The sequence below is a fragment of the Ascaphus truei genome, chromosome 5 (genome assembly GCF_040206685.1).
Source record: "Ascaphus truei isolate aAscTru1 chromosome 5, aAscTru1.hap1, whole genome shotgun sequence".
NCBI classification, from domain to species: Eukaryota; Metazoa; Chordata; class Amphibia; order Anura; family Ascaphidae; genus Ascaphus; species Ascaphus truei.
Genome location: NC_134487.1, coordinates 113,642,063 through 113,664,645, shown reverse-complemented (window position 1 = coordinate 113,664,645; position 22,583 = coordinate 113,642,063). Strand labels below are relative to the sequence as shown.

General features: G+C 43.6%; 1 protein-coding gene across 2 annotated transcripts in view; it reads left to right on the top strand.

Annotated features, from left to right (window-relative positions):
• The window catches only part of LRRIQ1 (leucine rich repeats and IQ motif containing 1), a 338,249-nt gene that overhangs the window by 264,330 nt on the left and 51,336 nt on the right, over positions 1-22,583 (top strand). For both annotated transcript variants that reach the window (XM_075600485.1, XM_075600486.1), the window contains exons 24-25: positions 10,445-10,577; positions 16,126-16,186. In XM_075600485.1, the coding sequence (XP_075456600.1) occupies positions 10,445-10,577; positions 16,126-16,186 (194 nt within the window). The remainder of the gene's footprint in view (positions 1-10,444; positions 10,578-16,125; positions 16,187-22,583) is intronic.

Genomic DNA, 22,583 nt, shown 5'->3' with positions numbered 1-22,583 from the left:
AGGGGCAGTGTTGTCACAACAGTTTGAGGGAGTTTAACACCCTATCCTTTTCCTGAGTAGGAAATTGTTCCCGAGGGAAAAAAACTACTCCGTGATTGAGAAAGAGTGCCTCGCAGTAAAGTGGGCAATCAAGGCTTTGAGGCATTACCTGGTAGGAGTCCATTTTACTTTGTTGACGGATCATGCTCCACTGAAGTGGTTAAATAGTATGAAGGATTCCAATGCTAGATTGACTAGGTGGTATATGGCCCTCCAACCCTTCTCATTTGAGATTCAGCACAGGCCGGGAAAAGAGAACGCAAATGCTGACTTTTTTTCTAGAGAAGGGGTGGATGGTCGGGCTTCAGCCGTGCGTAGCCCCAGCCACACACTAATAGGGGAGGAATGTGACAGGGTAAATAAAAGCCACCAGCTATATGCCTGGAAAAACTATGTCTAGTCTGCAGTGCAGCACTGACTAGGTTAACTTCAGCTGGGAACCTCAGGACAATTAGTTGGATCCCAGCTGCCTAATCAAGGTGTGTTAAAACCCCAGGCTGTAGACACATGGTGCTGGCTGTTGAGGAGAGAGGAAGAAGCTACTGAAGAGATTCCTGATACAAGGTCTGTTAGCAAAGTAGATGAATTGTGAACTGTCTGTCCCCTGCATAGAAAATGGTAGCTGTCTTATTTTTAAACTGTCTGCTAAAGAGAAACTGTTTTGTTTGGTCTGCTGAAGAAAAAGCCATTTTCTTTTGTTTGCTGATGAAAAGCCATTTTTTCTTTTGTTTGCTGATGAAAAGCTATTTTTGTTTTTGTGTGCTGTATATCTTTTAAGGCTAAATAAATAAGCCTTGTCAAGAAACCCGCGTGTGTAGTTGCATGTACCCTGCAACAGTACTTAACAAAGGTTTATCCTTTGTCCCTATCACCTTAACAGAACCTCTTAACTTGATATATAACTGGCTAAGTTCTTCTGAGACTGGAGGGATTTTTCTTAAAATATCCGAACATGTCCACTGCTCCCGACATTACAGTAGATGGTGATTCACCGTTCCATTTATTAACCTCAGACTGAAAGAACAAAAGTAGGGTCAGTCCCACAGCATTCAATCATACAATTGAAACATATATTTCATTAGTACAAAAAGACATTAAATATCTCAAATTAACTCCATTATCCATTAGGCACTCCAACTTTTCCAAACATGATAGAGTGGTTTTGAGGGAACTAAAATTAGATCCAGACATAATTATGAAGCCAGCTGACAAGGGGGGTGCGATTGTCACTATGGACAAAACGCAGTATAGGGAGGAAATCCTGAGACAATTAGCTGATGTCTCCAGCTACAGACCCTCTACTTAGAACCCCTCTATCGAAATTGCTAAAAACAAAAACAAAAAAAAATCTTGTATACAGTCACATCTGCCCTAGAGGGTTAGAGGGTGGGGTTATCTCTAGCAAGCAAAGAGACTTATTAATTAAAAAAGATGCTATAACACCAGTGTTATATATTTTACCCAAGATACATAAAGACCTTACCAAACCGCCAGGACGCCCGATTGTTGCCAGCACAGAGTCAATTTTTCAACCTATAGCTATCTTTCTTGATAAGCTCCTAAACCCATTGGTCACCAACTATGCCCAGGATACATCTCATTTTTTACGTAGAATCAATGAGCAGTCAACATTACTGGAGGAGGTTCTCCTACTGTAGTAACCTTAGACATTAATAGCCTCTATAAATCCATCCCCCACACAAAGGAACGAATGTTTATCATAGCGCTCCTAAGCATTATTGAGGTTTAACTGTTTCCTATTTGAAGATACTTACTACATACAAGTGCAGGGGGCGGCAATGGGCTCCAATGTAGCACCAACATACGCCAATATTTTTATGAATCAAGTTTTATGATCATGTCTATCCTAACGCTGCATTTTTTGTACATGGGCATATGTGGGTGCACTACATCGATGATGTCTTCCTTTTTTGGGCTGGCACAGAGGAGAGTTTAACACAGTTTGTGAGGAACCTGAATTCTTCTAGGGAAACAATAGGATTTACATGTATATCCAACAGTCGGGCCATTAACTATCTCAATACCACTATACGGATCATTAATAACAAGCTGGATTCCGATATTTTTACCAAAATGACTGATAGAAATAACTTGTTACATTATAATAGCTTTCACCTGCCCGGCACCATTAAGGGGCTACCTTACAGCCAGTTTCTGCGTACTGAATGCATTATCAGCACACCTGACACCGTTACAGAAAGATTGGACGATATGCAATTAACATTTTCTAATAGGGGCTATCCAGCTATACTCCTACAAAATCAGCTCACTAAAACGGCGATTATACCAAGATCGGAATTACTACGTAAGAACAGACAAACCCAGATTACTCAGTACCATTTGTATCGACATACGGTACATTGAGCGGACGGATTAAGATTATTATCCTGAAACCTTGGCATCTACTAAGCAGAGATGGCCTCTTAGCTTCAGCCATCACTGCAATACCTTTATTTTCTTATAAATGTGGGAAAAATTTAAGGGATCACCTGGTGAAAGCAGACATAGGTGGCAGGAAATTAGTTCAAACTTTCCTTGGTCCCTCCAAGGTAGGCTGCTTTCGCTGCTGCAGTCAATGCACCAGCATGCAAGAAGGTAATCAATTCTTTCATCCACTATCTGACAAGAAGTTCTTTATTAAACAATGTTATACATGCCTCTCCAAGAACGTAATTTAACTGATCAAATGTCTATGGGGATGGGGTACGTAGGTGAGACCAACCAAAATGTCAAGGACAGGATCCGCCAACACAAGGCTGCCATACGTAGGCATGATCTTGAGGCCTCTGTGGCACATCATTTCTCACAAACCGGATAAAATGCGAGCCAACTGAGGTATGAGGTGATCGATGGTTTCGCCAAAAGCTGGAGTGGAAAAGTCAAAAATCTCAGATGTGTGTATATCTATAGAAGAGACCTATAAGTTCTGGTCTCCACTTGCAGAGCGATTGTATACATACATAGATATCGTGTGGCTATATGATGATATAGACATGGAGCAGGAGCGGGTAACGCCCGTTAGGTGATATAGCATTAAGGTCTAATCTCTGCTAGTGGCTGCCTTGTCGGCCCACATCTTGGTTACACTTGCTAAACTGTTTTGAAGTGAAAATCAGAGCTTTCCAGGGGAGATATCATTGCAACCTGCGTTGCAATAATGCTACTGACACGATGACCATGACGTCATCACTGCCCGACGCTCGTTTCGTTCTTAGCACAAACTTTTTCAAGGGTGGGTGTGTCTCTATAGCTCCGTTATTTATACTATCTGGTTGCCATGGAAACCTGATTTTTAGGCAAAGACGGTAAGAGAAATACCTGAATAGTTTGATTGATATTGTAGAGGGTCTAGGAGAGAATAGGTCTTGAGAAAATGGAGCAAGCGAGAGAATACAAGACGTTCAAGGAGTTTAGAGACAAAAGGCAGGAGGGAGATTGGCCGATAGTTTGAAAGACAGCTCTAGTCAAGCTTGCTGTTTTTGAGTAATCGTATGACTGTTGCATGTTTAAAGGAGGAGGGACAGGTACCAGAGTAGAAGGAGGAGTTAAAAATCTGTGTGAGCGTAGGGATTATAATAGGAGCAAGAGGTTCTAGGAGATGGGAGGGAATAGGGTCAAGAGGGCAAGTGATAGAGGGAGAAGAGATCGGCAGTGACGCATCCTCCTCTGTGATAGTGGGAAAAGAGTCAAGGAAGGCAGGAGGAGAATTAGGAAGAGGTGTAGGATGGGAGGAGGAAACAGAAGTGATGTCCTGGCGTATGGATTCAACCTTTTCCTTGAAGTCAGCCAAGTCCTAAGGTGAGATGGAGGAAGAAGAAGAGGCAGCTGAGGGTGGTCTGAGTAGGGAGTCAAAGACAGAGAAGAGTCGGCGTAGATACAATTGGTGCACTGCTAGGGAGAAGGCAGGGCTCAAAAAGGGGTGTTCCAGAGCCTGCTTCAGATGAGGAAGGGGATGTGACTTTGTAAGTGGTTGCTATAGAAACAGGAGGCTTGTTACATTATGATACACAAAAATGTCATACAGAGTAATTTAAAAAAAGGCTACAAGTATTTTCTCATAGTACAGAACTGATTTATTTAAAAAAACATATGTAGGATATTTCTTGGTCTGCAACTTCTATGAAGCAAAGATAATAGGAAACAGTGTCTAAATTGTGTTATAGCTTTAAGCTTCACACACTATGCCCCTTGGTTGCTGCTGAGATGTCACACTAAGTGACATCTGTGTAGCCCAGCCCACATCTGCCCTGCTCACTCCCCTTCCACCTAGTTCTGTCTCTGAGCATGCATACTGCACCGACACACTTTATTCGAGCAAATACCCAGTTTGTACCTGGCAGATACCTGGAATGCGCCGCTCCTCACCTCTGACAAGCCCCGTTGCGTTTGCCTTCCCAGCCTGGGTTCATGCCTGGCTGACGGGCGGCTGATCTGTTAAATGATAATGATTAGGATTTAATAGGCTGCAATGCTTCGCGTGTCTACCAGATGGCATAAATTCATGAATTGTAATGCAGTATATATATATATATATACTGTGCAGTATTGCAGCCAGCGGGAATAAAATGCTTCAATCCCTGCCTGGAAAATAACCCAATGCACTCGGGCAGAAAACAGTCACAAACCTCAATACACCCGGGTATACCCGAATTCGTGGGACTAGCCGAGCTCGAATAAAGTGTGTCGCCAGTGTATCACCATTGTAGAGGAAAGGTGAGCAAGCTATTAATGCTCAAATTGTTTGTGTGCTTGCACAACTATCATGCACCCTGATATTATACTATAATCTTTGGGTACAGCATCTAGGCCCAGATTCATAAAAGGGTGGTAGGCTTTAGCATGCTTTAACTCCTATTCATGTAAATCTGGGCCATAGTCACTTACCAAAATCTTATTAGTAATAATTACAGAACATTGTAACTCACATACAAAAACATCCAAACAAATATGATGTTTCCTGGCCTGCTAGAAACTATCTTGGTCAAAGACTTGCTCTATCCTTAATATACCTCTCCTTTTTTTTTTTTTACTTTTTCGTAACTTGTGTGATGGGTTTAACAACAAATATTTATGTGTATGCCAGTGTGGTGAAAACTTCTACATTCTCAATCATAGCACATAATCATGCACACACATTTTTCAATGTATTTTTACAACACTGTTGGCATTGAAAGTCATAGGTGTCACTAGCTCCATAATTAGGGTTGATATATAAAAAAATAACCTGGTGCTGGTTAACAAAAGTTATTAAAGTGACAAAAGAAGCAACAATTAGTGCAGCTCTAACTCAACATAAAGAACAACCTCATTGCTCTAGTGAATATGTGATGTGAAAAAATATAGGGGAGCGCAGTATAAATGATCTCCTGTGAATATGTACAATAGTGAATATATACAAATGAGGATATGCAACCGTAAGATCTTAGGTTTCCTTAGTGGTTTCAGGCTCTTCTTAAAGGGCAGATGGGTATCTTCCTTCAATCTCGGAGGATGACAAGAAAAAAAGAGGCTATCCAATAGTGTAGATAAAAAATGAGGATTTATGTATCATGTGAATAAGTGTCAACCAGACTCACATTTTATACAGAGTATGCGAACGTTGTACAGGGGGGTCTTTGGGGGTCTTGTCCTGAAGGTCTTAGTCCAGTCCACGGTAGTCTCTCTCCCTGTGTGTCAGAGAAGAGCTGGGGAACGCCAGCACACTCACCCAGCGTTACTATATATATATATATATATGTGTATGTGTGTGTATATATATATATATACATATATATATATATATATATATATATATATATATATATATATATTGTGTGTATATATATATGTGTGTAACTTAGTTTTTCACACATGGCTTCTCCATGTTGGCTTTATTTTTGTTAAATAAATCATGACACTGTGTTATATGTCATGTATTGTTGTTCATCTGAGGTTGTATTTACCCAGTTTGTAGACCTGCTAAGGAACAGATGATTGTTATGTCCGGATATGTAAAACCATAGAATTCAAAGAGGGTGTTCTTTCTTTTTCACACAACTGTATACACTATTGGAGCTCTCTCAAGGGAGTGCTCCTGAAGCATTTGAGAGCGAACTAGACACTTTACTATCAACGAGCTCGCTCCCATCTACTTACAATGGACTATAGTTTCAGCCATTATTCGGAGATTTCTGTACAATGTATTATTAATGCATTAATACTTTCACTGTCTTCCTTTATTAACCATTACTCTGTAAGGACAAGCATTTTATGCAAGCTAGAGAGTAAATATAATTATGAAATGATCGAAAATGCAATTTAACAGAATGTTACTTGGTGTCTATTTTTCTTATACAAACGTGTAAGCTGGGCGATTGGCATTGGATTATAACATACGCCAGATATATATCTTTCTGTTTCCCTTTATCTGCCGATCGATCAGTAAACAATAGCTTATTTCTTACCCAGGATAAAAGATTTTGTCATGGCAGCTGGTTTTGAGTAGCTACTTGCCCACGGGACAAATGCATTTACAAATCTTGGAAGCGGTTTCCCCATCATGCTAAAGTTTGTTTTTCCGTCTGAAGCTTTCAAATAACTTGATTCAATCTTTACCATTTGTTTACTATAATTACTGCTAAAATACTGCCTTTTCCCTTTGTGGTTTTTTTTTTTTCTGGTGTGTTCAGTATTTCACTTTATAGCCTTTCCTCAATTACTAATGATTTAATTCTTAAATGGGCAGACATAATGGCTACTGGATTGTTTGGCACAATGGAAATTCAAAAATACCAGTGAAAGACGTGTTTCTTAAATATCCCCTTTTAAAATGACAGAGTTTCAAGCAACACGTGTACCTTAAAATAGTAATCAAATTCTTAATGTATACTGTCAGTAATGCATATTTTATCTAATAGGTCGGTTTTTTTATATGCATTTCAATTTGAACATAGGTAGGTTTTATAGTACCACTGTATACTCTATTTTATACCGACTACATATACCCCTAAAATGTAAAACCTTTGCTTCTGATCGTTTATATCATTGTGACGGTAGGGGTAGCTGGGGGACCTAATAAAGAGAAATCCCAGCTATTTACCCCTAAAAAAAGTGTAACTTGGCAGTCCTAGTAATATTTAATCAAGCCAAATGTCTTTAATATCTGGGGAAAAACAGGGAATGTGTAAATGTAACCCATGTATGTAAGAATTCTTCCCCCAGTTTAGAAAGTCAGCATTGTCTTATGATGTGATTTGGGCTGGCTGTGTGTAACTCTAAGTCCTGTCTTTTACATAATTACCTTATGTCTGTATTTATGCCTGTGTTAGCAATTCCTCACAGATTTGATACCTGGTATTGTGTGGTGATGGAATTAACATGCAAGAAAGTAAATTAGATATTCCACTGTTACTGTAATTTCTATGGAGAAAGACTATGAAATTCACTTAGTTGAAGCTCTCCATAGAAATAATAGGATTAAAACCAGAGTTGGGACAGCTAGGTGTCAGGACTCCTGGGGAGAATTGAAAGACTGCGGATCAGATCTGGGAGTTAAGAGAACTGTACTGTCCAGACTCTGAGGCTCCTACCCAGTGGGAGGTCTTGAGTGCCTTAGCGCACCCTCCTCTGGCTTTTGTGTCAGCAACCTAATCTGTGCTTTGATTGGCCAGCACCCCCTCCCATGTAAAGGATAGCCACAGAGGGCTCTATAAGGGATGCTGCTGATCAGAGCATAAGTTAGGAGCATTCGACCAACCATCAGCTGCTACGAGTCGTGGACACTATAAGCCATGGATTCAACATCCACAACTCAACTGGAATCGTCTTCTTGGACGTGGCAAAAGCATTTGTCCGAGTTTGGCATGAAGAACTGCTGCACAAGATGATCAACCTGGAATTCCCGAATTACCTGGTAAACCTGACTGCAAGCTACTTGGGGGGAGCGCACCTTCCACCTGGCTGTGCGAGAAGAGCTCTCAACAACACATCTTATCCGTGCGGGCGTGCCACAGGGATCAGTCCTGGGACCATTCCTGTTCAACCTCTTCATGAATGACATCCCCACAGATCTTCACAAGATTCAGCTGGCACTCTACGCAGATGATGTGGCAGTCATCTCTGTCTTTCATTGAGAAGGAAGTGGCTAACAACATCCAAACAGCTCTGGACAAGCTGTCATCAAGGTACAGCGACTAACAAATTGGACTAAACTCCAGCAAGACCACAGTTACACTGTTTACCAGAAAGAAGATCAAGGAGCACCCGCCTATCAGCCTCAACGGAGAAGCCATCAAATGGGAGACCAGCAGCTGTTACCTAAGGGTAACCCTAGATAGCAAGCTAAGCTGGAGAAACCACAATGAAAAGACTCAATAGAAGGCATCAGTCAAGCTGGCAGCACTGTACCCCCTGCTGAAGACAAGGACCATGCCCATCCAAAGCAAAGTCAATGAGATTAAGGAAATTATCAGACCCACCATGACGTAAGCCTCTCCGGTGTGGAGCGGTTGCCACCAATGGCACAGATCATCTCTTCAAAAAGCACAGAACAAGGCGCTTCAGACTGCGTCCGACGTGCCTCTTATTACAAGAATAGCAGACCTTCACAGGGAGCTGGGCATCGAGATGCTGGACAAACATCTAAAGAAGCTCAATAAGAAATTTGACAAAGAACTGGACCGGAATGCAAATCCGCTGATCAAGAAGCTTGCTGCGATTTCTGCAAACCCATTCGATCGCTACCCACGGCCCATCACAGCGCTGACCCTGTGAAACCAACTCAACTGTGGTAAGTAACACAGATCAAGAAGCTTTCTAAATGTGCGACAATATACTCAGCAAGATAACTTGGAGTAATGAGGCTCAAGCCTCGGTATCCAATGTCACCACTGACAGATTGAATCTGTCAGCCAGAACAGAACCCCAGAGAGCATAAGTTACCCTCAGAAGGAGAGACACTCTGGGAAGGAGTGTGGAGTTGGACTGTGACCAGCTGGAGATACATGTCAGAGTGGCTGCTGTTTGTTGAGCACTCTGATATCCTGAAGCAGAGAAGCGGACAGGGGAAACTCATTTGAAGTGGGTCCCTACACCTAGGAAAGGTAGATCTCATTCCCCAGACCTCTGTAAGTTTATATTTTTGTATTATGTATTCTTGTTTGTTTTCAAGGTCTTATCCAAAATAAACCTCAGTTTATTTCACTGCCTTGTTTTGCCCTGTGACTGATCCCTTAAATATAAATGGTGTTAAAAGACCTGGTCTACCATGACAACAATGTTAAATGCAGCTTTGTCATATGATTTTATGAGTTGCTGATAAATACAACAGTGCTAGGGGGCATTTCCTAGCGTGTTATGCCAAAATTAGAATCATAATGTTCCCTTAGGTTTTTAAGAAAGTTTTTTGTTCTTAGTCTTTTGTGATACCTTATCCTTAGAGTATGTACGATGTTGCTGTACATGAGATGCAAAGACCTCTCAAGTTCCTTCTTCAGGCAAATAACACATTGTAAAATACTTGTGTTTGTTCTGTTAAAAGGTTTTGCAACCTGTAATACATTAATTTATTTGATATCAGTACCATAGTTTCTCAGTAAATAATATGAAGATGGGATTTCCTCTATGCTATTCTTGGTTCCTAGAAGAAAAAAGCCATAAGGATTTTATCTATTGGAACTGCATGAATGTCTCCTAAATATAAAATTATAGTGTTGCATAGAGTGCTATAAAAAATGATATATAATTAATCACTGAAAAACCTAGAATGTTTTGGTATGAACTAGTGCTTCCTGCATTCCCATTACTAGGATTTAATTATAGATATTCCCATCCTTAAATCATCACAGTGAACCATCAAAGTACATTTCATGGCTTTCTGCTAATCTTTTAAGGCATCTCTTATTAAAAATGTTATTCCTAATACAGTACTGTATGAACAAAACATTATACACAAATGAATACTGCCAAAGCATTTCTAAATTATTAACCTTGCCTTCAGTTCAAGGAGATTTTTGTATTCCAAATTCTTTCCAATATGATCCTATAAACTGATTTGGGAGGTATGAAAAATATCCAAATAAAAAACATTATATCTAAAATATCATTTTATATATTTGTTCATACTGTATAATTTAGTAAACCTCTACAGAAATTGCTGTATGATGGTATGCGCACTAACTGCCATGCCCTGACATGTTTGGTGAACACTTTATCAGGGACTGTGTTTTGGGATTACCAGCCTATAATCAATTTAGTTGTCAACTGAGTTTATTCATATAAATTCTTATTGTAGTTATTTCTGTAATTTTGCGTGTCTGAGATTTCTCAAGCATGGTGTTAAGAAACCTGTTTATTATTATTTTCACAAGTTTTAGAGTATAATATGACATTGCATTTTTTATTTCAGACACAGAGGAAGAATACAGCCAATTCAGTGAAGTCCATTCAGAAAAAATAGAAAGAAGCAGAGAACTGACATATCAATGGCTCCATACGCAATGTAGAGATTTTGAAACAACCAGTTCCAAAATTATGAAATGGTGAGGTCATATTCTTTAAATTTGATTTGTGTATTGCAAGTAAAGTCTTGCGGGTGAATTCGGCAATCTGTCTCTCAATGCAATCACACGCCACTTAGTTTTTCACACATAGCTTCTCCATTTTGGCTTTATTTTTGTTAAATAGATCATAACAAGGTGTAATATGTCATGTGTTGTTGTTCATCTGAGGTTGTATTTACCTAATTTTAAGACCTGCTAAGGAACAGATAATTGTTATTATGTCCTGATATGTAAAACCATAGAATTCAAAGAGGTGTACTTTCTTTTTCACACAACTGTACATACAGAAAATTACCAGATGTAGGTCCAGTAGAAAGGAGACAGCACACGTTTGTAATCCAAAAGTATATAGTAGAAATACTGGTCACCGCAACCGACGTTTCGGTCCGCATAGAGGGACCTTCCTCAGGTTTGTGCGGCAATCAAGTAACTGTGACAGACATTTATACCCTCACCCATGTGTGTCCCAACACCTGACAAACATTTAAAAATCACGAAAACCCGCAAACTGGTCAGCTGTGGTCCATTCGTGAATACATGCCTACAGTCCGATATCCTCTGGATCCATCTGATTGGTGCGCGTGTAGCCAACATAGATTGAAGCCAACCTATCTGGTGAGTCATGCACCCAACAGCAGGAGAGCGTCATCGGGTTGCCATAGTGCTAGTGTCTCGGTAATCGCAGCGTTCTCCACATGCGTGTTTTGAACAAAAGTGTCCTCCTGTTGCCATGATACGCGTACTGCAGTCTGCAACGTGAGATGCGCATGCGTAATAGATCAAAGGAAATGTTCGGCAAGTCAAAAGGCATAGTGCACCATAACATGTCATCGGATTGCCCTAGCGTAAGTGTCTCAGCAATCGAAGCGTTCTGTGCATAAGTGCTCTGATGGGAGCATCCTCCTGTTGCCATGATACGCGTCATGTAGTCTGCACATCGAAATGCGCATGCATTGTTGATCAGAGATAAACAAATCCATGATGGCACCTCCGGGTAGGCCTATTATATCGGCCTAATATATCGGCAAGAGGATCATTATGCCATCCTTTATCACATCCTTTTATCACAGTTTGTTGATTTCTTTCTCCAGGCTATGGTCACTTGTATGGAGACCTATGTCCAGGACACGACCGATTTCCTTGGTCAATTAAACAACCTCACCTTTGACCCCACAGACTGCATTCTTGCAACACTTGATGTCTCAAGCCTATATACGAACATTCCCCACAAAGAAGACATTGATGCCATCCGGACAAAATTTCGCTAGTTTGAGGCATAATGGGCCACCCCCAGAATTTTTGATACTACTCATTGAGGTAATTCTCAACAAAACTTATTTCAGAAAAGTAATTATCTACAACTTATGGGGACAGCCATGGGATCCAATATGGCGCCCTCCTATGCCAATCTGTTCATGGATGTATACGTAATGACGCATGTGTTTCACGATGCCCCATATGCATACTGTCTTGAAAAATTACATACGCTACATTGATTGATGTGTTTATCATTTGGAGCGGATTGGAATCTGAGTTGCTCTACTTCATCAACTACTTAACGAAATCCTATCGACTTTCTGATTTACCGCTAACTTCAGTATGAAAGAGATTGTGTTCTTGGACACGATGGTTTATAAATCAAGGGGCAGACTGGCAACAAGGCTTTTTCATAAGCCTACGGATCAAAATACCCTGCTACATTTCAACAGTCATCACCCTAGACCACACAAGAGGGGACTCCCTTATTCGCAACGTTTGCGTGTCAAGCGGATAACTAGTGATCCAATGGAGCTGGATGATGCCCTTCTACAAATGGCTATGCGCTTCTATGAAATAGGTTATTGCCTTAAAGACATCGAGAATGCTCTGTGAGACAGATGGATAATAATAATGATAATTAATAATAATAGCATGGTCTTGTATAGCGTTGCTAGTTTTACGTAGCGCTTTACAGAGACATTTTTACAGGCACAGGTCCCGGCACATATATATATATTGTATCCCCCTGAGGAAGGTCCCATTCTGTAGGACCGAAACGTTGGGTTTCTGGATGTATTTTTGCTTTCACTAATACACTTTGATTTTCAACATTGAGTGCTGTCTCTTGTTTACCAATCCTTGGAACGGTAACGTATAACTACATTCTCTATATGGGACGTGCACCTGTGGCTTACCAGCACCTATTGGAGTGCCAACTGCCTTATCTGACTATATATATATATATATATATATGGGAGAAGTCGATGTATAACGTGTAGGCACATAAATAAAAGTCACAGATTTACATCACATAGTAATGGTACTTTCTATGAGGTAAATAGCTATATTAACTGTTTGAGTATGTATGTGGTATACCTTATATCATATCAGTGCGGCCTACTATATGTGGGCCGCACTTCTAGAGCCTTGAGTACTAGATTTCTTGAGCATCGAAGAAATGTCTTATATGGTTACCAACTACATAGTCTATCATGTCTCTACACAAACATCCATGACAATAACCCTTGCTCACTGTCCATTATGGGCATAGAACATATTCCACCCTCCTTTTTGGGGGGTGACAGATTCAAACAGTTATGTGTTAGGGAAACCTACTGGGTTTATGTCTTGGGGATGCTACATCCCAATGGCCTTAATGACACCATTGATATTAGTACAGTGGTGTGACTTTCTGTCCTTTTGTAAATGGCGGGTCTCTCTGGAGGTCTGGTTTGAACAAGTTTTCTTGTTCCCTTCAGATTGGTACCTGTTATTTGATTAGTATTGATCTGTTACAATATACTTTGTTTATATGATATTTGTATCCAAAACTCACACATTGATATTATAATTTATTTGAGTTCTGACTTTGACATTAGTTTGTATATATGGATGGGTTCCTCTGGATGTCTGGGTTGAACAAGTTTTCTTGTTCCCTCTGGAGTTTACCTGTCTTCTGTCCAAATTGATAAATTATTTATTGGTTCATTGTATAATATTAATAACTTTATTTGCCATCCAGCAATATGCCACCATTGATCTCTTCATCTGTGCCCTGTTCTCTAAGTTTATCCCCCTCTGTCATTTATCACTTGGATATATACTGTATATATATATTTTTGTTCTAGTATTCTTCTGATTTGATCGTGATATTTATTATGCTATCATATTTATTATGTATTGTATATTAATATTATCTAATATTGTTATAATTCATTGTTCCCTCTGAGTCCCTTTTATTTCTGGTATTTGACTCTATTCTCTTCATGATAATATAATATATATAATCAAATTATATAAGAATGATTCCTTTTGCGCATTTCAATCTTTTAGTATATATGTACATCTATTTAATTATATGCATACATAGATTGGTTATTTCTCTTTAGTCGATGAATGTTGTTTATATTTGTATTACATGTACTATTACTACTTCCATTTTGATTCAGTTGCTTTAACACCAGCAGTGAAAGTAGTTAATATTATAAACTACTCGTATGTTGTCCATTACACAATTAGTGAAGTCTAGCTGTGATTGGTCATCACATATATAAATTATGTCTGCATTTCCATGTTTTTATATACCCCCTGACGAAGTTTTAAGGACGAAACGCGTAGGGTGTGTTTCGGATCATTTTATGCAATCTATATTGAATTTTATATGTTAATATATGCACATATACCAGCGTACTGGCACTTGGATTAAATCGAGAGCAGAGTATATGCATTAAGTCCTATGGATGCAGAGTTCGCCAACGGAGAGGAGTCAGACTGTCTAGGAGCTCCCACTGACGTCACAACTCTCGCGAGATTCCGTCTGGAGTGAAGAAGTACTCGGTACACAGAGGCGACGCGATACTGAGACCTGCAGCACATGGTGGAGCCCCAGGACGTTTACCTTGCAAAATATCCTGCTATGTTGGTGATTGAGTAGTACTCATACTTGCTCATGTTCCTGTCACGTTTGTGAGTGCGCATTTTTATTTTTACAAGTCCCATATAAATTTTTCTACTTGCTACACTATGAGTGCAAGAGAAGGTAAGTGCAAACCCAATAATATATCACAAATAAATCACAAAAAATGATATCACCAAGAGGAGATGCTGCTGGTGTGAGGAATTTCACAATCCCTCAATAGACAACAGGAGGAGTACACAGAGCGCAAGAACGCCTCTCGTAGGTGAATTGTAGTTCACAGGAATCAGATCAAGAAAACAGAAAAGATCATGTTACAATACAGTTTAATAAACAAAAAATCCTTAGAGCAGTGAGCTCCAGTACACTCACATGCTCCACGATCATAAAAAGCAGTTTAACCAACTCAGGGTTAGGAGCGACGCCGGCAATACAGCACACAGCTACACACGAATCCTCTGGATAGGAACAGTCTCCTTCGCATCCGAACAGCGTCTGACGTCACGGGACCTCCTCGGCTCTCCTCCAATGGTAAGGGAGGTAGCAGGCTATGGAGTCACCGTCAGCGTTGTGGTCTTCACAGCGGGAGAACAGCTGGTTCACAGGAAACGGCAAGAGGCTCCACACGGAGCATTTGCAATTGTGCAGTGATTCGTGAGCTGTGTGGAGCCGTGTGGAGCCTCTTGCCGTTTCCTGTGAACCAGCTGTTCTCCTGCAACTGTTCTCAATATGGCCACGCGGCGTCTAATGGCGCCGTGTTGCCATGCCAACGGAAATGCAATGTGGCGTAACCGCGTCACTTGACAGCCGTTAACATGACGAGACTCCACGTGACGTTGCATAGCGCCGTTGGCATGGCAACGCAGCGCCATGTGACGCCGCACAGCCATATTGAGTTGCAGAAGGAAGATACTGGGAGGGTGCCGCTGATAAGTAAGAGCAGTCGGGGGAAAACAATTCTCCGGGTTGGCCTTCAGTAGAAGGTGGCAACCCTGTTGAAGATCTATCCTCCAAACGTGGACCCCTGAATCAGAATATCTATTTTTTTTTCAATACCTGTATTCCAGGCACTCCATGAGAGTGTATTTTCAACCATTATATATGGTTTGAAATGTTTGCAGAATAAACTACACTATATTATATTTTTTTGTCTTTTCGCTTTTCTTCCCTTATTCTTGTAAGATATGTTGATTTTTTTTTTTTAAACATTATTATCTGTAATTGGACTGTGGAACAGCCTTTTTCCCAGCAGTATTGTCCATCAATTTAGGGAACGTTTAGGGTTAAAAAGTACACATCACATGTTTAATCACTTCTACCACTTTAACTATATTTTCTCACGTGTGATTCTTTAATGCTTTAATTCTTATACTTTTTTTTACATATACTGGATGTTACAAGCAATACAATGCAAATATTTTGATACCAAAAGTTTTAAACTAAAGATGTGTGTGATGATTAGAAAGAGAGTTGTATTTTGTAAAATTTTGCTGAAATTATGGAGATATTGGTTTATATAACCCCTTCATCTCCTAATATTGCTTCAAGGCTTTGCTTCGTATACCCCTAAGCAGCTGAAAGAATTAAGAAAGCTTAGAAGACTTTATTTATTTAATTTTTTTTGCATTGCAGTAAGCACTTTTTGCCTGAATTGAATCCTGAAGCTTTGAATGGTGGACGTGTTCAGCTTGTGGTAAGATCTTATTCGCTACTTGCCCTTAAGGATAATTATCGGATGGTATCCCAACTGACAGTTTCTGCATAAAGTCAAATGCTAATAAATATCTAAGGATTCAATAAGTGACCATGTGTTAACCACACCACAAAACTGGCTGCCTGATGTACAAGATAATGTATGCCAAAGCATGAATAATATGACTGTAATTGTATCAAGGTGTTTTCTAGTGGGCTATACAAATCTTATTCCTGAAGGTCACACAGTTTCTATCAAGCACCAGAACTCTAAGGGGCAATTTGCATGCCTTATTATTCATGGTTGGGTATTTTATTATTGGTTATTATGTATGGAGAACAAAAACAAAATGTTTGTGTATAAGGACTGAACTAGATGGGCTGGGAGCATTCTTTTAGTTAGCATGCATCATTTACTATCTCTAGCACTAACACTATCTGTGAAAATGTTGGTTGGAGGTATGTAACCTCTCCACCCTTCCCACTTTTTAAGTAGCAGTTTTTTTCATGTGCCTGTGAAAGACTGGTCTATTAAGACATGTCTCCATTACAGATGTTAAATGAGACTTTTCAAAGATATTTTTAGGAAAGGTGCCATGCCTTGGTGCTGTAGCCGGGTCCCCTTTTTCTTACCCTTGTTGTTGTTGGAGGGTGCGTTGCATGGAGAGTGCTCCACTGCGGAGGCTCCGCGTCATGCAAGACGCCATGTTCTGGTTGGCAATCCGTATAACCTAACCTAGACAGAGGTTGCGCATGCGCAGACGGTGTGGCCAAAGCCCGCGAAGGAGGAGAGTGCTAATTGGAGGGAGTCAACGAGACACAGGTCCCATCAACCCCCGCGGGTCCCCGTGATAGGGCTGAGCCAATGGGCTGCGAGGTTAAGGAGGAAAAGGAGGTGGTTGCGCACGTTGGTCAGAGCTGGCTGGAGAGGAGACGGAGCTTCGGTGTGGGGAGGCAAACCGCCCCCTACGTAGGCCGCATGCCCCAGGCCCAGTTAGGCCCTGAGTCCCAGTAGAGACAAGCGGAGCTAGGGACTGCCATAGTGAGGTTCCTGGTCCCCGTTAGTGTCGCAAGATCGAGAACCGGACTGTTCTAATTGGTGTGAGGTCTGGGCTCAGACCCCACGATCTCTCCGCCGCATGTCCGGGTGGGATCGCCCTGGACCGCCACGCAGGAGGAAGGACGACTTCTAGATCCTGCAGAGCCTTTGCGAAGATTGTAGCAGTACCGGATACCGGAGTACCCGGCAGGTATTTCTACAAGTGCACCAACGGTACCATCCTTTCATTCGGGACACAGTGGCTGCGCAGTCACACTCACATATACATATCTATCTGACTCACTTGAGGGTGGGAGGACTTATCCCAGGGGGACTGGACACGGGGTGGGATCACCCGGTGAAGGGACACGGGAGGGTTGGCGTCCGCCGTGACGCAGAGTAGAGTGCCTCCTCTAGGGAGGGCGCTGGTATCCATATATATGTGTAAGGTGTTGAATATAAATAAAGTCGTTTGGTTAAGGTATCCTGCTGTGTGGTGGTATTTATCGTGTATACGTCCTGCGAAGGCCCACTCCCCCTCCGGCGGGAGCTGTCGCAGGTGAAGGCGCTGCACCCATTATAATCATCGCGCGAGTACCCCAGGCTCTCCGTGGCAGAGACTTAGGCCCTGCAAGCCTACAGGTGACACAGCACAGGGTAGCAGCCTGCGTTCGATAGGAAGCAGGGCTACATTTGTAGGCGCTGCTGAGGTCTTAGACCTGGGGTGCCCCCTCGAGAATAAATTATTACCGCCATGGCCCTTCCTACCCGCCAGGAGATATGTGACTGGGCGCGCCAAATGCGCACGCTGGCCCGTCGTGCCGTAGCTGTGACCAGAGTACCTTTGGCCTTACCCCTAGAGACTTTGCAAACGGCCTTACGACAACTTCCGGGAGGTGCCAAAGCCAGCCTGATAGATGTACTCGTAGACCAAGACTCTAAATGGAACACCTTGCTTGTGGACTGCCGGCGAGACCTGGCAATAATCGAACCCGCGGTTCCCCAGTATCTGCCATTGCCCAATGCACCACCTTATGGTAGCCCTCTTGTCTACCCCCTTCGAGACCCCCCTGTAAGGGAGCTAGATGAGGACGACCCCACCCTTCCCTTTGCTCACTACCCCGAGAGCAAGGCAGCTAGTGGCCGGTCAGAGGCCAGTTCTCCCGGGTCGAGCGCATCCGCCGAAGCCGGGGTGCGCAGTGATATGCTACAAAAACTCAATGACAAGATAGACCAGTTAACTACCCCCACCAGCTTACCGCCGCTAGTAGAAGCACTAACTTTGGCCACCCATGCTCAAAGGTACCGGAAGTTAAAGGCCTTCTCGGGGACGCTCCCTGTGCCCACCGGGGAGGATGGGATAGAGACCTGGAAGGAGCACACTAGGGGAGTAATGGAAGAATGGTCTTGCACCGACGTGGTGAAATGGCAAAGACTTATGGAGTGCCTGCGCCCCCAGCGTCCACCTTGATTAGTATTCATCGAGAACAATACCCCGAACTAACATCCCGTATGATGATCGAGTTCCTGGTGGAGGCCTATAGCGCAAAAGAAGATGATGGCGCTCTGTGGGCCAAGTTCTGTGCCATAAATCAAAAGGAGGGGGAAGATCTATCTGCTTATATACACCGTATACAAATCTCTCTTGGGCCGTTGCTGCATCATAAATATGTAACGCCCTCTCAGATGAATGAATACCTCCGTAAACAATACCTCCGAGGGTTCAGTCCTACTCACCCTATAGCTAGCATGATCCGGGACCACCTCACCCGGGGACCCCCCCCCCCTCGTTCATCCAACTCCTGCAGCAGGTCAAAGAGCACAAGACGCATCTGCTGTTACACTCCCCTCAGAAGGCTAAGCCCAGTAACAGTGCTAAACCCAAAGGGAGCGCTGAGAATTAAGAAGAGGCCGCGGACCAACCCACCTCTGAGAAGCCGAAATACGCGGGACGGACCTCGCCTCAGTACGACCGCCGCGCTGCCCCCAGGGATATTTCATGCTACAAATGTGGAAAGAAGGGACACATATCGTACGACTGTCGGATGGGCGAGTCCCGACACCGGAGTCCATCTCCCAAGAAGTTCACGCCACAGGCCATGGTTTGCGGGGTGTATGCGGCCAACACCGACACGTCCGGGACCCCTCAGGGAGGAGAAAACCCGCCAGAAGAGGGTAACCGTGTGGGACCGGTAGCATTGATCCGGGTGCTAGTGGACGGGATCTACTCCTCCGCTCTACTAGACACAGGGTCCCAAGTCACCATCATATACCGAGGGTTCTATGACCGCCATCTCCAAAAGCGGCCTTTGAGACCAGCCGACCATATCAAGGTACGCGGCCTAAGCAATGACGACTACCCCATCGACGGCCTGGTGACCGTGGACCTGGAAATACAACAGCTCAACACGGGGAAATCTCACCCCATCAAGGTGGACTCCTTCGTGTGTCCGGAACCCAAAGATACGCCCAAGTACCCAATCATCCTCGGTACGAATGCTGATATTGTGCAGGCCGTCATCCGGGCCTACTTACACGAAGCTAACGAGCTACCCATGTCCAGACTACAGTTACAGCTGGTTCAAGCCGACCCAGCCCCTCCTAAATCCCCCTCGGAAGACTACGGGCTGTTGTTCTACGCTGACCGCCTAGACGAAGAGCACCAGTTCTCTCTAGAAAGCACCCCCGAAGAGGATGTCCGCCGAGGGTATCACCTTGTGCCAGAGATTCGCAGTTGGCCCGCCGCCATTTCCCGCCGAATTTTTGTAATGGTACAGAATATGTCGCCCTTCCCCCTGGCCATTGATGTGGGTCAACGAATAGGGAGGATTTATCCGGTCAGCTCCGTGGATGAAGCCGTGCACGTGAACGCGATCAGAGTAGAAGATCCCGGGGTAGCGTTAGACTTTGACTTTGGCTCGTCTGACCTGCCGGAAGCCTGGAAGGAGCGATTACGAGTAGAGCTAGAAAAAAGAAGAGCCGTGTTCTCTACCAGTGAGATGGACGTGGTGTGTAGTCGCAATGCCCAACACACCATTCGTATGACTGATGAAAAGCCCTTCCGGGAACGTTCACGTCGACTCGCTCCCAGGGACGTAGAGGATGTAAGGGCGGCCATCAACGAAATGGAAGCAGCCGGGATCGTCATGGAGTCATGATAGCCCGTACGCCTCCCCTATAGTAGTCGTGCGAAAGAAGAATGGGACGGTGAGATTATGTGTGGATTATCGGACGCTGAACAATCGAACGGTACCGGACCAGTATAAACTTCCCCGTATAGAAGAAATCCTAGATACCTTACACGGGAGCCAGTGGTTCAGCGTACTGGACCTTCGGTCAGGGTACTACCAAGTCCCCATGAACCCCAAAGACCAAGAGAAGACAGCGTTCGTCTGCCCCCTAGGGTTCTATCAATTCACCCGCATGCCCCAAGGCATATGTGGGGCGCGGCCACCTTCCAGCGGTTAATGGAGAAGACTCTAGGGGACCTGAACCCCCGAGAATGCCTGGTGTATTTAGATGACATCATAGTCTTCGGGAAATCCCTGGAAGTGCATGAGGCTAGGCTCTTGAAGGTGCTGGATAGATTATCCCAGGAAGGACTCAAACTCTGTTTGGATAAATGCCGGTTCTGCCGGACCTCTGTGACGTACGTAGGACACATAGTGTCCGGTGAAGGAATCGCCACAGACCCCGCCAAAATAGAAGCTGTTGTCAACTGGCCCCGACCGGATAATGTGGGAGAGTTGCGCTCGTTCTTGGGGTTCTGCGGCTACTTTGGCAGATTTGTGGAGGGGTACTCCCGTCGGGCCAAAGCCCTCAACAGCCTACTCAAAATATATCCGACGGATGCGGGCCAGAAGGCCCACCCTGCCCAACAGCCCTTCGGGGACAAATGGACCCCCGAGTGCGAACAGGCTTTTAAAGACTTAAAACAGAGCCTGACGGCGGCCCCAGTACTGGCCTATGCAAATCCCGAACAGCCATACATTCTACATGTGGACGCTAGCCTGAGTGGCCTAGGGGCCGTGTTACATCAAAAATATCCCAAGGGATTGCGACCCGTTGCGTACATCAGCCGCAGTCTCACTGTCACCCAGTGCACAAGCTCGAGTTCTTGGCCCTTAAGTGGGCTATTGTGGACAAACTTCGGGACTATCTGTACGGGGTGTCGTTCGAGGTACGGACAGATAATAATCCTCTCACCTACATCATGACGTCCGCCAAACTCGATGCGGCCGGCCATCGCTGGCTGGCGGCTCTCTTCAATTACAATTTCACCCTGAAATACAAACCGGGCCCCTTGAACATTGGAGCGGACACCCTGTCTAGGCGACCGGTGTTGGCCACCACCCCCGACGAGGATCAGTGGGAGGAGATCCCAGGGCCAGGAATGCAAGCTTTATGTTGCACTGCAGCCATCGTAAACGATCAAGTAGCCTTCTCGTAGTTACGAGTGGCCGACTCCCTAGGGTGTGCCTCCAACGCTATCCCTGAAGCCTATCGCGACCCTAGTGGAATGCATGTTACCCCCGACAAGATTATCGCCTGGAAAAATATGGTACGATACCAAGAGCAGGACCCGGTCTCATGGGCCATTCGTTATGCTATCCGACACAATCGCCTGGCCCTCCTTGCTCTGATCTGATGGCTAAAATAAATAAATATGCTCTAGGACAAGATGGCCGCCTCAGGCCTCTGACTTTATGAGGGTAGACTGTGAGTGGGTGGGGAAAAGAAGACTGGCTCCCGTCGTCTATCAATACCAAACATCAAGAAACCCCCTGCCCCCTCCACCCCCCCCCCCCCTAAAAAACAGAGGGCAAAAAAAACAATAAATTAAATCTCAGCCAGATCTTGCCTCGGCGAGCTTGTGAGTTGGATGGACCTGCCTCATCCATCAGGCGATACCCACAACCTAAGCAAAATCTCACCTGCAAGAAGAGATGAAGCGAGAACCCGCAATACAAAGTCTTTGTCTGGCTTTATCTCATTCCATTAAAAATCCAAATGGGTGTTGCACGCGTGACGTGCAGCAGGATGGCCACCTAATCCTTTAGCTCTGCCCCAGGACTCCACATACCATTGCTATTCAGCAATATACCGGCAAATCTCCAACCTCAATCTCACCTGCAATAATGCTGCGCAGCTCTGCGCCCAAGATCTTGCCTTCCACCAAACAAGATATACGCACATTCCCAGCTAGCACAAACTCCCACACCCACCACATCATGAGTATATATTTATGTCAACAAGAGAGCTACTGTACTAAGCTTTGCAATTGTATATAACAAGACACAGTGGTGCCCAATGCTACATCCCATTGACAAAACATATATGGTAAAAAGTATAAAGTTAA